Here is a 17169-nt window from a genome sequence, read left to right as displayed (position 1 = left end):
TTTCAAACAGTTGTCCAGGATTTAGTCAAACTTCACAACTTTTCAAAGCTTTTATCTTAGAACACTCTCTAATACTCTCCGAATGCCACATTTTACAGAAATGCCTTCTCGGATCTGGGATATCTATACACACCCATAAATAATCGTATGGTCGCACGGTCTCAAACAGTTACGGGTTGGCACCTAGGAGTCAATGTGGAATGGCAGCCCACCCCTACTCAGCATGAAGGCTCTCTTCACAGGAGACAAGTAACCTGATTTCATAGACTGCCCTATGTTCCATCCACGAGGCAGCGACACTCACTGACCTTTAGGAAAATGCAACGAAATAAAGACTGCTTTGCCAGTCAGAGTCTGCTGCTAGTACACTAACTCCTCATTAGCAAAGCAGACCGATGGGGCAGTAGCGACGTTTTCCTTTCCGTTCCTAAATTCATCAATATAACACCATTGGGAATACTGACCCGCAGCATCCAAACTGTTTGAAGAAAAGGCAAAATCCTACTGCATTTATGAAGATCACCCTAAGCAGCACAGGGGACTCCATTCCAATCCTCCTTTCTTTCTCCCTTTGCAAGATCGTGACAACAAACTTGGCCTATCTTCTGCTACCTACAGGCAACCGGAGCTTCCCTATTCAGGAAATTGAAGGAAGGGCATCCTAGAAACCTCAAATCTGATCATCCAAAGTTCACTTCTAAAATAATTCCAAGCGGGACTTGGTGGCCAACATCTCCACTAATCTGCGATCAATGAAATTGAAACCCCATCTGGCAACTCGAGACCCGGCAAGAGCCATGTGGTAGGTGTCAGGAAAGAAGTACCATGGGAGGAAAGTCACATATCCCCAGGCCTACCTCAGACCCCAAGCATTAGGGAGAGCCAGGGTCCCGATACCAGGAACAACAGGAAGGCTCTGGGCAGGTGCTAAGACACCATGACTGGGCCTTACCGCATGGAGACAGGTGGACACAAATGGCCCCTCTTCCTTCCACGCCCACACTCTCCATCCATACTCCCCTGGGCAAAAATAGCTATAAATGTGGGACGTGGAAGACTGGGAGGCTACAGGCGAGTGAACACCTGTCTATGGAGGCCACAAGACCATCCCCTCATCACCTCCAAATAGGCTAGCTTAGTATCCTCCTCCAGGACTGACCTGTGACATCCAGGTGGAAGGAGACCCTCTGGCCCCCGGCCTCACAGCTATACTCCCCGGCGTCTGCCTTGCCCGCCTGCTGCACCACCAGCCGCCGCCCTCGGCCCGTGGCCTCCACACGCACTTTCGAGCTCGAACTCAGCTTCTTTCCATCCTTGTACCACGTCACCTCCGTCTGGGCCTGGGCCACCTCGCAGCTCAGCGTGGCACTGGACCCCGCCACGGCCTGCACTTCACTGCGTGCCGGCTGCTCCTTGGCAAACACCTCCTTGGGCTCTGGGAACAGGGAGGGATACATGGGTCAAGGACACCATCTCAGTCAGGAAGGTAGCCCTGGGCAAAAGAGAGCTGAGTGGGGAGCTGTGGGCCAGGCGGGTGCGAGGGTTGCGGAGGCGGGTGGGGGCCATGCTGGAGACTTCTCCAGGCTCTGCACCAGCCGTGTGCCCCGCAGAAGTCCCCCTGCCTTTCTCAGCGACAACTAACACAAGAGATGAATTTCCCCCGCGTCCTCATGAGTTGGTCCGTGGGTTGGAGGGGTCGGGGGAGGGTCGCTTTAGAAGAGACTTCTCCCCTGCTCATGGCTTCTGCGGGGTCACACGCAAGTGTTCCCAAACCTTCCCAGGTGGGGCCACAGTCTTCTCCATAGGTCTAAGCAAGGAACGTTGCACCTGCAGTCCATGGAAATCACTGAGGCTCGGTGCCCTGCCCTATACTTACTATGGTCACCTTGTGGCAATCTCTGGGGAGTGCTGGCACCTCCCCGTGGCTTTCTTTTCCACTGTCTGAAGAATAAAGAAGCTGAGCACCTTTCCCTGTATGACTGGGGTCCCCATTACTCTTTTGTTCTTCCTGGTGCAGCTATTCATATTTTTACCCACTCACCAACAGTAGGCTCTCTCTTCTTTCCATCTCTAGGCACTCTTTATGCATTGAAATACTAGAGAAGGACAGATTGCTAGCCTTCAAGGTTATTCCCAGCTGTGGGACTCACATTTTCACTGTGTGATCGAGTCCTCCGATGAATCAAAGTTTTTCCCTTCAATAGTGTCACCTATGTCCATTTCAGCCCTTTGAGTTTGGAGCATTTGTGTTCCATTTAAGAAATCTTCCCTTACCTTCCATCTTTAAAGAAACCACGGTATCACCGGACTGTCTTTTGGTTTGTACCTTTTCACACTGAGGTTTCTAACCCACCATGAGTGTACTTTTGTGTGTGCTGTGAATTGACAGTACAGTTTAATTTTTCCCTATGGGTAAGTGGTCCAACCACTATTTATGAAGACAACATCCCTCCTCGACTCCTCCAACGCACAGTACAGCAACAGATAAAATTGTCACGGCGGGGAGGGGGCTGGGAGACAGACGGAGGGGGGATTTGTCCGTGGTAGTGCAGGAAACCACTGCTGCAAAGAGCTACTTCTGACCTCACTACTACGTTCCTCTGATGCGGTAAATATCGCCGCACTGGGATCCCCTTATCTTGAAAACTATATGGCCTCACGATCATTCTTGACAATGGCTCCCAGGAAGGGCTCCTACCGCGCTTCTGCAAGCAAATAGCACATTGGCTGTACCTTGCCTTTGGAATCTGCCTGCTATTCTACCATCCGACCACCCAAAACACAAATTTGCTTCGATTTTCATTGTTAATCAACATCTCTGAGTTTTCTCCTCAGATTACGTTGCATCGATGGAAACCTCTGACTCTCTCTCAAGAATGTGTACTAATTTCTCCACATAGTCTCCTAGCACCTTTTATCAGATCTGGAATTAGGAACATGATACAATTGTGCCATTTTAACTCTTTCACAAAAGTTTCACTTGCCCAACGTTCCTCACCAGGACTTACCTGTGGAAATGTCTTCTGCATGTTCATTCTCTTACACCCTAATCTTACTCAACAATCGTACACAGCCTAATAATTGATCCATCGGATTGTCTGAGTTGATAATCACATCATCAGCAAATTCTATCTTGGGTTTTTCTAAACCCGTTGCCAGTGATTTTATGCTCCTCCTGAATCCACTCAGTGGCTACAGAGGCCCATGTGTGTTCTCCCTCACATCAAAGATTTCCAGGGACATGTTAAGTGGGATGCTAGTCTTGTTGTTGCTGTTGTTGTTGTTGGAGGAATTTTATTATAACGTTACAGAAAGAACACATTAGTACAATATGCTAAGAATTATATGGCAAGAACTGGTGCTCAGTTTCCTCACACTTTTTGCCTGGATTTCGGACGATCAAATTTCATCAACCATTTGATTCTCTACTCGTTCAGAGGACCACATCCTTTTGCATTCAATCTCGTAATGCTAAGCTTTATATCTATTAACTTTGCCAACCTTCAACACAACATGCAATCCTGGACTACAACTCTCATCACTGACTCCACCCCGGGGACGCATGGCTGAACTCCTTTTGCTAACATTTCATTTATGATTTTGGCTGTGATATTCGCAATACATACGTCTGGAATTTCATTCATCCTTCCTGCCTTTCTTCAGCGATTCTGGTATGCGTCGATGTTATGTTCTGAATTTAAAGAGACTCATGGAGTGCATCTCCTTTTTCTATCTCTAAGACCATCTCCACAAGCATGGAATAACAGTTTTCCAGGATAGTTTGTAGACTGTACCAGAGAGGTACCAGGTAGTTCTTGGGAAGATTTTTCATTATTGGTCCTACTGATTGACAAATCATACAACTCTTTGAGTTTTCTACATCTTCTTGTGTCAGTTTTCATACAGTTGTCCAGGATTTAGTCAAACTTCACAACTTTTCAAAGGTTTTATCTTAGAGCACTCTCTAATATTCTCCGAATGCCACATTTTACAGGAATGCCTGGTGGCATCTGGGATATCTATACACACCCATAAATCATCCTGTGGTGTCACGGTCTCAAACAGTTACGGGTTGGCACCTAGGAGTCAATGTGGAATGGCAGCCCACCCCTACTCAGCATGAAGGCTCTCTTCACAGAAGACGAGTAACCTGATTTCATAGACTGCCCTATGTTCCATCCACGAGGCAGCGACACTCACTGACCTTTAGGAAAATGCAACGAAATAAAGACTGCTTTGCCAGTCAGAGTCTGCTGCTAGTACACTAACTCCTCATTAGCAAAGCAGACCGATGGGGCAGTAGCGACATTTTCCTTTCCGTTCCTAAATTCATCAATATAACACCATTGGGAATACTGACCCGCAGCATCCAAACTGTTTGAAGATAAAGGCAAAATCCTACTGCATTTAAGACGATCACCCTAAATAGCACAGGTGACTCTATTCCAATCCTCCTTTCTTCCTCCCTTTGCAAGATCGTGACAATAAAATTTGCCTATCTTCTGCTACCTACAGGCAACCAGAGCTTCCCTATTCAGGAAATTGAAGGAAGGGCATTGCAGAAACCTCAAATCTGACCATCCAAAGTTCACTTCTAAAATAATTCCAAGCGGGACTGGGTGGCCAACATCTCCGCTAATCTGTGATCAATGAAATTGAAACCCCATCTGGCAACCCAAGATCCGGCATGAGCCATGTTGTTGGTGTCAGGAAAGAAGTACCATGGGAGGAAAGTCACATATCCCCAGGCCTACCTCAGACCCCATGCATCAGGAAGAGCCAAGGTCCTGATACCAGAAACAACAGGAAGGCTCTGGGCAGGTGCTAAGACACTGTGGGCCTTACCGCATGGAGACAGGTGGACACAAATGGCCCCTCTTCCTTCCACGCCCACACTCTCCATCCATCCTCCCCTGGGCAAAAATAGCTATAAATGTGGGACGTGGAAGACTGGGAGGCTACAGGCGAGTGAATACCCATCTGGGGAGGCCGCAAGACCGTCCCCTCATCACCTCCAAATAGGCTAGCTTAGTATCCTCCTCCAGGACTGACCTGTGACATCCAGGTGGAAGGAGACCCTCTGGCCCCCGGCCTCGCAGCTGTACTCCCCGGCGTCTGCCTTGCCCGCCTGCTGCACCACCAGCCGCCGCCCTCGGCCCGTGGCCTCAACACGCACTTTCGAGCTCGAACTCAGCTTCTTTCCATCCTTGTACCACGTCACCTCCGTCTGGGCCTGGGCCACCTCGCAGCTCAGCGTGGCACTGGACCCCGCCACGGCCTGCACTTCACTGCGTGCTGGATGCTCCTTGGCAAACACCACCTTGGGCTCTGGGGACAGGGAGGGATACACGGGTCAAAGACACCATCTCAGTCACGAATGCAGCCCCGGGCAAAAGAGACCTGAGTGGGGAGCCGTGTGCCATGCGGGTGTGAGGGGTGCGGAGGTGGGGCGGGGGCCAAGCTGGAGACTTCTCCTGGCTCTGCACCAGCCGTGTGCCCTGCAGAAGTGCCCCTGCCTTTCTCAGCGACAAGTAAAACAAGAGATGCATTCTCCCCTGGGTCCGCGTGAGCTGGTCCGGGGCGTGGGAGGGTGGGGGGAGGGTAAGATTTTTGAAGAGATTTCTCCCCTGCTCATAGCATCTGCGGGTCTCACGCAAGTGTTCCCAAACCTTCCCAGGTGGGGCCACAGTCTTCTCCATAGGTCTAAGCAAGGAACGTTGCACCTGCAGTCCATGGAAATCACTGAGGCTTGGTGCCCTGGCCTACACTTAGTACGGTCAACTTGTGGCAATCTCTGGGGAGTGCTGGCATCTCCCCGTGGCTTTCTTTTCCACTGTCTGAGGAATAAAGAAGCTGAGCACCTTTCTGCGTACACTGGGGTCCCCATTACTCTTTTGTTCTTCGTGGTGCAACTATTCAAATTTTTGCCCACTCACCAATAGTAGGCCCTCTCTTCTCTCCATTCATCTCTAGGCACTCTTTATGCATTGAAATACTAGAGAAGGATAGATTGCTAGCCTTTAAGGTTATTCCCAGCTGTGGGACTCGCATTTTCACTGTGTGATCGAGTCCTCCGATGAAACAAAGTTTTTCCCTTCAATAGTGTCACCTATGTCCATTGCACGCTTTCATTTTGGAGCATCTGTGTTCCATTTAAGAAATCTTCCTTTACCTTCGGTCTTAAGGAAACCACGGTATCACCGGACTGTCTTTTGGTTTGTACCTTTTCACACTGAGGTTTCTAACCCACCACGAGTGTACTTTTCTGTGTGCTGGGAATTGTCAGTACAGTTTAAGTTTTCCCTATGGGTAAGTGGTCCAACCACTATTTATGAAGACAACATCCCTCCTCGACTCCTCCAACGCACAGCACAGCAACAGATAAAATTGTGACGGCGGGGAGGGGGCTGGGAGACAGACGGAGGGGGGATTTGTCCGTGGTAGTGCAGGAAACCACTGCTGCAAAGAGCTATTTCTGACCTCACTACTACGTTCCTCTGATGCGGTAAATATCGCCACACTGGGATCCCCTTATCTTGAAAACTATATAGCCTCACGATCATTCTTGACAACGGCTCCCAGGAAGAGCTCCCACAGTGCTTCTTCAAGCAAATAGCATGTTGGCTGTACCTTGCCTTTGGAATCTGCCTGCTATTCTACCATCTGACCACCCAAAACACAAATTTGCTTCGATTTTCATTGTTAATCAACATCTTTGATTTTTCTCCTCGGATTACTCTCCGTCGATGGAAACCTCTGACTCTCTCTCAAGAATGTGTACTAATTTCCCCACATAGTCTCATAGCACCTTTTATCAGACCTGGAATTAGGAACATGATACAATTGTGCCAGTTTAACTGTTTCACAAAAGTTTCACTTGCCCAGCGTTTCTCACCAGGACTTACCTGTGGAAATGTCTTCTGCATGTTCATTCTCTTACACCCTAATCTTACTCAACAATCGTACACAGCCTAATAATTGATCCATCGGATTGTCTGAGTTGATAATCACATGATCAGCAAATTCTACCTTGAGTTTTTCTAAACCCTTTGCCAGTGATTTTATGCTCCTCCTGAATCCGCTCAGTGACTACAGAGGCCCACGTGTGTTCTCCCTCACATCAAAGATTTCCAGGGACACGTTAAGTGGGATGCTGGTCTTGTTGTTGCTGTTGTTGTAGTTGGAGGAATTTTATTATAACGTTAAAAAAAGAGCCCTTATTATTTTTTTTTTTTGCGGTACACGGGCCTCTCACTGTTGTGGCCTATCCCATTGCGGATCACAGGCTCCGGACGCGCAGGCTCAGCGGCCATGGCTCACGGGCCCAGCCGCTCCACGGCATGTGGGATCTTCCCGGACAGGGGCACGAACCCGTGTCCCCTGCATCGACAGGCAGACTATCAAACACTGAGCTACCAGAGTGGCCCAAAAACACTTTTGTACAGTATTTTAAGAATTATATGGCAAGAACTGGTGCTCAGTTTCCTCACACTTTTTGCCTGGGTTTCGGACGATCAAATTTCATCAACCATTTGATTCTCTACTCGTTCAGAGGACCACATCCTTTTGCATTCAAACTCTTAATTCCATGCTTTATGTATATTAACTTTGCCAACCTTCAACACAACGTGCAATCCTGGACTACAACTCTCATCACTGACTCCACCCCGTGGACGCATGGCTGAATTCCTATTGCTAACAATTCATTTATGATTTTGGCTGTGATATTTGCAATACATACGTCTGGAATTGTATTCATCCTTCCTGCCTTTCTTCAGTGACTCTGGTATGCGTCGATGTTATGTTCTGAATTTAAAGAGACTCATGGAGTGCATCTCCTTTTTCTATCTCTAAGACCATCTCCACAAGCATGGAATAACAGTTTTCCAGGATAGTTTGTAGACTGTACCAGAGAAGTACCAGGTAGTTCTTGGGTAGATTTTTCATTATTGGTCCTACTGATTGACAAGTCATACAACTCTTTGAGTTTTCTACATCTTCTTGTGTCAGTTTTCAAACAGTTGTCCAGGATTTAGTCAAACTTCACAACTTTTCAAAGCTTTTATCTTAGAACACTCTCTAATACTCTCTGAATGCCACATTTTACAGAAATGCCTTCTCGGATCTGGGATATCTATACACACCCATAAATAATCGTATGGTCGCACGGTCTCAAACAGTTACCCGTTGGCACCTAGGAGTCAATGTGGAATGGCAGCCCACCCCTACTCAGCATGAAGGCTCTCTTCACAGGAGACGAGTAACCTGATTTCATAGACTGCCCTATGTTCCATCCACGAGGCAGCGACACTCACTGACCTTTAGGAAAATGCAACGAAATAAAGACTGCTTTGCCAGTCAGAGTCTGCTGCTAGTACACTAACTCCTCATTAGCAAAGCAGACCGATGGGGCAGTAGTGACGTTTTCCTTTCCGTTCCTAAATTCATCAATATAACACCATTGGGAATACTGACCCGCAGCATCCAAACTGTTTGAAGACAAAGGCAAAATCCTACTGCATTTAAGACGATCACCCTAAATAGCACAGGTGACTCTATTCCAATCCTCCTTTCTTCCTCCCTTTGCAAGATCGTGACAATAAAATTTGCCTATCTTCTGCTACCTACAGGCAACCAGAGCTTCCCTATTCAGGAAATTGAAGGAAGGGTGTTGCAGAAACCTCAAATCTGACCATCCAAAGTTCACTTCTAAAATAATTCCAAGCGGGACTGGGTGGCCAACATCTCTGCTAATCTGTGATCAATGAAATTGAAACCCCATCTGGCAACCCAAGATCCGGCATGAGCCATGTTGTTGGTGTCAGGAAAGAAGTACCATGGGAGGAAAGTCACATATCCCCAGGCCTACCTCAGACCCCACGCATCAGGAAGAGCCAAGGTCCTGATACCAGAAACAACAGGAAGGCTCTGGGCAGGTGCTAAGACACTGTGGGCCTTACCGCATGGAGACAGGTGGACACAAATGGCCCCTCTTCCTTCCACGCCCACACTCTCCATCCATCCTCCCCTGGGCAAAAATAGCTATAAATGTGGGACGTGGAAGACTGGGAGGCTACAGGCGAGTGAATACCCATCTGGGGAGGCCGCAAGACCGTCCCCTCATCACCTCCAAATAGGCTAGCTTAGTATCCTCCTCCAGGACTGACCTGTGACATCCAGGTGGAAGGAGACCCTCTGGCCCCCGGCCTCGCAGCTGTACTCCCCGGCGTCTGCCTTGCCCGCCTGCTGCACCACCAGCCGCCGCCTTCGGCCCGTGGCCTCAACACGCACTTTCGAGCTCGAACTCAGCTTCTTTCCATCCTTGTACCACGTCACCTCCGTCTGGGCCTGGGCCACCTCGCAGCTCAGCGTGGCACTGGCCCCCGCCACGGCCTGCATTTCACTGCGTGCTGGCTGCTCCTTGGCAAACACCACCTTGGGCTCTGGGGACAGGGAGGGATACACGGGTCAAAGACACCATCTCAGTCAGGAAAGCAGTCCTGGGCAAAAGAGACCTGAGTGGGGAGCCGTGTGCCATGCGGGTGTGAGGGGTGCGGAGGTGGGGCGGGGGCCAAGCTGGAGACTTCTCCTGGCTCTGCACCAGCCGTGTGCCCTGCAGAAGTGCCCCTGCCTTTCTCAGCGACAAGTAAAACAAGAGATGCATTCTCCCCTGGGTCCGCGTGAGCTGGTCCGGGGCGTGGGAGGGTGGGGGGAGGGTAAGATTTTTGAAGAGATTTCTCCCCTGCTCATAGCATCTGCGGGTCTCACGCAAGTGTTCCCAAACCTTCCCAGGTGGGGCCACAGTCTTCTCCATAGGTCTAAGCAAGGAACGTTGCACCTGCAGTCCATGGAAATCACTGAGGCTTGGTGCCCTGGCCTACACTTAGTACGGTCAACTTGTGGCAATCTCTGGGGAGTGCTGGCATCTCCCCGTGGCTTTCTTTTCCACTGTCTGAGGAATAAAGAAGCTGAGCACCTTTCTGCGTACACTGGGGTCCCCATTACTCTTTTGTTCTTCGTGGTGCAACTATTCAAATTTTTGCCCACTCACCAATAGTAGGCCCTCTCTTCTCTCCATTCATCTCTAGGCACTCTTTATGCATTGAAATACTAGAGAAGGATAGATTGCTAGCCTTTAAGGTTATTCCCAGCTGTGGGACTCGCATTTTCACTGTGTGATCGAGTCCTCCGATGAAACAAAGTTTTTCCCTTCAATAGTGTCACCTATGTCCATTGCACGCTTTCATTTTGGAGCATCTGTGTTCCATTTAAGAAATCTTCCTTTACCTTCGGTCTTAAGGAAACCACGGTATCACCGGACTGTCTTTTGGTTTGTACCTTTTCACACTGAGGTTTCTAACCCACCACGAGTGTACTTTTCTGTGTGCTGGGAATTGTCAGTACAGTTTAAGTTTTCCCTATGGGTAAGTGGTCCAACCACTATTTATGAAGACAACATCCCTCCTCGACTCCTCCAACGCACAGCACAGCAACAGATAAAATTGTGACGGCGGGGAGGGGGCTGGGAGACAGACGGAGGGGGGATTTGTCCGTGGTAGTGCAGGAAACCACTGCTGCAAAGAGCTATTTCTGACCTCACTACTACGTTCCTCTGATGCGGTAAATATCGCCACACTGGGATCCCCTTATCTTGAAAACTATATAGCCTCACGATCATTCTTGACAACGGCTCCCAGGAAGAGCTCCCACAGTGCTTCTTCAAGCAAATAGCATGTTGGCTGTCCCTTGCCTTTGGAATCTGCCTGCTATTCTACCATCTGACCACCCAAAACACAAATTTGCTTCGATTTTCATTGTTAATCAACATCTTTGATTTTTCTCCTCGGATTACTCTCCGTCGATGGAAACCTCTGACTCTCTCTCAAGAATGTGTACTAATTTCCCCACATAGTCTCATAGCACCTTTTATCAGACCTGGAATTAGGAACATGATACAATTGTGCCAGTTTAACTGTTTCACAAAAGTTTCACTTGCCCAGCGTTTCTCACCAGGACTTACCTGTGGAAATGTCTTCTGCATGTTCATTCTCTTACACCCTAATCTTACTCAACAATCGTACACAGCCTAATAATTGATCCATCGGATTGTCTGAGTTGATAATCACATGATCAGCAAATTCTACCTTGAGTTTTTCTAAACCCTTTGCCAGTGATTTTATGCTCCTCCTGAATCCGCTCAGTGACTACAGAGGCCCACGTGTGTTCTCCCTCACATCAAAGATTTCCAGGGACACGTTAAGTGGGATGCTGGTCTTGTTGTTGCTGTTGTTGTAGTTGGAGGAATTTTATTATAACGTTAAAAAAAGAGCCCTTATTATTTTTTTTTTTTGCGGTACACGGGCCTCTCACTGTTGTGGCCTATCCCATTGCGGATCACAGGCTCCGGACGCGCAGGCTCAGCGGCCATGGCTCACGGGCCCAGCCGCTCCACGGCATGTGGGATCTTCCCGGACAGGGGCACGAACCCGTGTCCCCTGCATCGACAGGCAGACTATCAAACACTGAGCTACCAGAGTGGCCCAAAAACACTTTTGTACAGTATTTTAAGAATTATATGGCAAGAACTGGTGCTCAGTTTCCTCACACTTTTTGCCTGGGTTTCGGACGATCAAATTTCATCAACCATTTGATTCTCTACTCGTTCAGAGGACCACATCCTTTTGCATTCAAACTCTTAATTCCATGCTTTATGTATATTAACTTTGCCAACCTTCAACACAACGTGCAATCCTGGACTACAACTCTCATCACTGACTCCACCCCGTGGACGCATGGCTGAATTCCTATTGCTAACAATTCATTTATGATTTTGGCTGTGATATTTGCAATACATACGTCTGGAATTGTATTCATCCTTCCTGCCTTTCTTCAGTGACTCTGGTATGCGTCGATGTTATGTTCTGAATTTAAAGAGACTCATGGAGTGCATCTCCTTTTTCTATCTCTAAGACCATCTCCACAAGCATGGAATAACAGTTTTCCAGGATAGTTTGTAGACTGTACCAGAGAAGTACCAGGTAGTTCTTGGGTAGATTTTTCATTATTGGTCCTACTGATTGACAAGTCATACAACTCTTTGAGTTTTCTACATCTTCTTGTGTCAGTTTTCAAACAGTTGTCCAGGATTTAGTCAAACTTCACAACTTTTCAAAGCTTTTATCTTAGAACACTCTCTAATACTCTCTGAATGCCACATTTTACAGAAATGCCTTCTCGGATCTGGGATATCTATACACACCCATAAATAATCGTATGGTCGCACGGTCTCAAACAGTTACCCGTTGGCACCTAGGAGTCAATGTGGAATGGCAGCCCACCCCTACTCAGCATGAAGGCTCTCTTCACAGGAGACGAGTAACCTGATTTCATAGACTGCCCTATGTTCCATCCACGAGGCAGCGACACTCACTGACCTTTAGGAAAATGCAACGAAATAAAGACTGCTTTGCCAGTCAGAGTCTGCTGCTAGTACACTAACTCCTCATTAGCAAAGCAGACCGATGGGGCAGTAGTGACGTTTTCCTTTCCGTTCCTAAATTCATCAATATAACACCATTGGGAATACTGACCCGCAGCATCCAAACTGTTTGAAGACAAAGGCAAAATCCTACTGCATTTAAGACGATCACCCTAAATAGCACAGGTGACTCTATTCCAATCCTCCTTTCTTCCTCCCTTTGCAAGATCGTGACAATAAAATTTGCCTATCTTCTGCTACCTACAGGCAACCAGAGCTTCCCTATTCAGGAAATTGAAGGAAGGGTGTTGCAGAAACCTCAAATCTGACCATCCAAAGTTCACTTCTAAAATAATTCCAAGCGGGACTGGGTGGCCAACATCTCTGCTAATCTGTGATCAATGAAATTGAAACCCCATCTGGCAACCCAAGATCCGGCATGAGCCATGTTGTTGGTGTCAGGAAAGAAGTACCATGGGAGGAAAGTCACATATCCCCAGGCCTACCTCAGACCCCACGCATCAGGAAGAGCCAAGGTCCTGATACCAGAAACAACAGGAAGGCTCTGGGCAGGTGCTAAGACACTGTGGGCCTTACCGCATGGAGACAGGTGGACACAAATGGCCCCTCTTCCTTCCACGCCCACACTCTCCATCCATCCTCCCCTGGGCAAAAATAGCTATAAATGTGGGACGTGGAAGACTGGGAGGCTACAGGCGAGTGAATACCCATCTGGGGAGGCCGCAAGACCGTCCCCTCATCACCTCCAAATAGGCTAGCTTAGTATCCTCCTCCAGGACTGACCTGTGACATCCAGGTGGAAGGAGACCCTCTGGCCCCCGGCCTCGCAGCTGTACTCCCCGGCGTCTGCCTTGCCCGCCTGCTGCACCACCAGCCGCCGCCTTCGGCCCGTGGCCTCAACACGCACTTTCGAGCTCGAACTCAGCTTCTTTCCATCCTTGTACCACGTCACCTCCGTCTGGGCCTGGGCCACCTCGCAGCTCAGCGTGGCACTGGCCCCCGCCACGGCCTGCATTTCACTGCGTGCTGGCTGCTCCTTGGCAAACACCACCTTGGGCTCTGGGGACAGGGAGGGATACACGGGTCAAAGACACCATCTCAGTCAGGAAAGCAGTCCTGGGCAAAAGAGACCTGAGTGGGGAGCCGTGTGCCATGCGGGTGTGAGGGGTGCGGAGGTGGGGCGGGGGCCAAGCTGGAGACTTCTCCTGGCTCTGCACCAGCCGTGTGCCCTGCAGAAGTGCCCCTGCCTTTCTCAGCGACAAGTAAAACAAGAGATGCATTCTCCCCTGGGTCCGCGTGAGCTGGTCCGGGGCGTGGGAGGGTGGGGGGATGGTAAGATTTTTGAAGAGATTTCTCCCCTGCTCATAGCATCTGCGGGTCTCACGCAAGTGTTCCCAAACCTTCCCAGATGGGGCCACAGTCTTCTCAAAATGCCTAAGCAGGGAAATTTGCACCTGCAGTCCATGGAAATCACTGAGGCTTGGTGCCCTGGCCTACACTTAGTACGGTCAACTTGTGGCAATCTCTGGGGAGTGCTGGCACCTCCCCGTGGCTTTCTTTTCCACTGTCTGAGGAATAAAGAAGCTGAGCACCTTTCCGCGTACACTGGGGTCCCCATTACTCTTTTGTTCTTCGTGGTGCAACTATTCAAATTTTTGCCCACTCACCAATAGTAGGCCCTCTCTTCTCTCCATTCATCTCTAGGCACTCTTTATGCATTGAAATACTAGAGAAGGATAGATTGCTAGCCTTCAAGGTTATTCCCAGCTGTGGGACTCGCATTTTCACTGTGTGATCGAGTCCTCCGATGAAACAAAGTTTTTCCCTTCAATAGTGTCACCTATGTCCATTGCACGCTTTCATTTTGGAGCATCTGTGTTCCATTTAAGAAATCTTCCTTTACCTTCGGTCTTAAGGAAACCACGGTATCACCGGACTGTCTTTTGGTTTGTACCTTTTCACACTGAGGTTTCTAACCCACCACGAGTGTACTTTTCTGTGTGCTGGGAATTGTCAGTACAGTTTAAGTTTTCCCTATGGGTAAGTGGTCCAACCACTATTTACGAAGACAACATCCCTCCTCGACTCCTCCAACGCACAGCACAGCAACAGATAAAATTGTCACGGCGGGGAGGGGGCTGGGAGACAGACGGAGGGGGGATTTGTCCGTGGTAGTGCAGGAAAATACTGCTGCAAAGAGCTATTTCTGACCTCACTACTACGTTCCTCTGATGCGGTAAATATCTCCGCACTGGGATCCCCTTATCTTGAAAACTATATAGCCTCATGATCATTCTTGACAATGGCTCCCAGGAAGGGCTCCTACCGCGTTTCTGCAAGCAAATAGCACATTGGCTGTCCCTTGTCTTTGGAATCTGCCTGCTATTCTACCATCCGACCACCCAAAACACAAATTTGCTTCGATTTTCATTGTTAATCAACATCTCTGAGTTTTCTCCTCAGATTACGTTGCATCGATGGAAACCTCTGACTCTCTCTCAAGAATGTGTACTAATTTCCCCACATAGTCTGGTAGCACCTTTTATCAGATCTGGAATTAGGAACATGATACAATTGTGCCATTTTAACTCTTTCACAAAAGTTTCACTTGCCCAGCGTTTCTCACCAGGACTTACCTGTGGAAATGTCTTCTGCATGTTCATTCTCTTACACCCTAATCTTACTCAACAATCGTACACAGCCTAATAATTGATCCATCAGACTGAGTTGATAATCACATCATCAGCAAATTCTACCTTGAGTTTTTCTAAACCCTTTGCCAGTGATTTTATGCTCTTCCTAAATCCGCTCAGTGACTACAGAGGCCCACGTGTGTTCTCCCTCACATCAAAGATTGGCAGGGACACGTTAAGTGGGATGCTGGTCTTGTTGTTGCTGTTGTTGTTGTTGGAGGAATTTTATTATAACGTTAAAAAAAGAGCCCTTTTTTTTTTTTTTTTTGCGGTACACGGGCCTCTCACTGTTGTGGCCTCTCCCGTTGCGGATCATAGGCTCCGGACGCACAGGCTCAGCGGCCATGGCGCACAGGCTCAGCGGCCATGGCTCACGGGCCCAGCCACTCCAGTGGCATGTGGGATCTTCCCGGACCGGGGCACGAACCCGTGTCCCCTGCATCGACAGGCGGACTCTCAACCACTGGGCTACCAGGGCGGCCCCAAAACACTTTTGTACAGTATTTTAAGAATTATATGACAGGAACTGGTGCTCAGTTTTCTCACATTTTTTGCCTGGATTTGGGATGATCAAATTTCATCAACCATTTGATTCTCTACTCGTTCAGAGGACCACATCCTTTTGCATTCAAACTCTTAATTCCATGCTTTATGTATATTAACTTTGCCAACCTTCAACACAACGTGCAATCTTGGACTAGGACTCTCATCACTGACTCCACCCTGTGGAGGCATGGCTGAATTCCTTTTGCTAACAATTCATTTATGATTTTGGCTGTGATATTTGTAATACATATGTCTGGAATTTCATTCATCCTTCCTGCCTTTCTTCAGTGACTCTGGTATGTGTCCATGTTATGTTCTGAATTTAAAGAGACTCATGGAGTGCGTCTCCTTTTTCTATCTCTAAGACCATCTCCACAAGCATGGAATAACAGTTTTCCAGGATAGTTTGTAGACTGTACCAGAGAAGTACCAGGTAGTTCTTGGGAAGATTTTTCATTATTGGTCCTACTGACTGACAAGTCATACAACTCTTTGAGTTTTCTACATCTTCTTGTGTCAGTTTTCATACAGTTGTCCAGGATTTAGTCAAACTTGACAACTTTTCAAAGCTTTTATCTTAGAACACTCTCTAATACTCTCCGAATGCCACATTTTACAGAAATGCCTTCTCGGATCCGGGATATCTATACACACCCATAAATAATCATATGGTCACACGGTCTCAAACAGTTACGAGTTGACACCTAGCAGTCAATGTGGAATGGCAGCCCACCCCTACTCAGCATGAAGGCTCTCTTCACAGAAGACGAGTAACCTGATTTCATAGACTGCCCTATGTTCCAGCCACGAGGCAGCGACACTAACCTTTAGGAAAATGCAACGAAATAAAGACTGCTTTGCCAGTCAGAGTCTGCTAGTACACTAACTCCTCATTAGCAAAGCAGACCGATGGGGCAGTAGCGACGTTTTCCTTTCCGTTCCTAAATTCATCAATATAACACCATTGGGAATACTGACCCGCAGCATCCAAACTGTTTGAAGACAAAGGCAAAATCCTACTGCATTTAAGACGATCACCCTAAATAGCACAGGTGACTCTATTCCAATCCTCCTTTCTTCCTCCCTTTGCAAGATCGTGACAATAAAATTTGCCTATCTTCTGCTACCTACAGGCAACCAGAGCTTCCCTATTCAGGAAATTGAAGGAAGGGTGTTGCAGAAACCTCAAATCTGACCATCCAAAGTTCACTTCTAAAATAATTCCAAGCGGGACTGGGTGGCCAACATCTCTGCTAATCTGTGATCAATGAAATTGAAACCCCATCTGGCAACCCAAGATCCGGCATGAGCCATGTTGTTGGTGTCAGGAAAGAAGTACCATGGGAGGAAAGTCACATATCCCCAGGCCTACCTCAGACCCCACGCATCAGGAAGAGCCAAGGTCCTGATACCAGAAACAACAGGAAGGCT

At 48.1% G+C, this 17169-nt stretch overlaps 1 protein-coding gene across 1 annotated transcript in view; it reads right to left on the bottom strand.

Moving 5' to 3' along the window:
• LOC309819929 (obscurin-like) overlaps nt 1-17169 on the bottom strand; it is a gene marked incomplete at its 3' end in the record, with an annotated part of 72473 nt that overhangs the window by 9592 nt on the left and 45712 nt on the right. The window contains exons 13-16 of the mRNA XM_082650364.1: nt 13283-13558; nt 9168-9443; nt 5053-5328; nt 1160-1435 (exon numbers count right to left, since the gene is read on the bottom strand). Coding sequence (XP_082506490.1) covers nt 1160-1435; nt 5053-5328; nt 9168-9443; nt 13283-13558 — 1104 coding nt within the window. The remainder of the gene's footprint in view (nt 1-1159; nt 1436-5052; nt 5329-9167; nt 9444-13282; nt 13559-17169) is intronic.

This window comes from Grampus griseus (genome assembly GCF_964374135.1).
Source record: "Grampus griseus genome assembly, chromosome: 3".
Classification (NCBI taxonomy): Eukaryota; Metazoa; Chordata; class Mammalia; order Artiodactyla; family Delphinidae; genus Grampus; species Grampus griseus.
The sequence above is the reverse complement of the archived record's forward strand: the minus strand, read 5'-3'. Positions and strand labels throughout refer to the sequence as shown.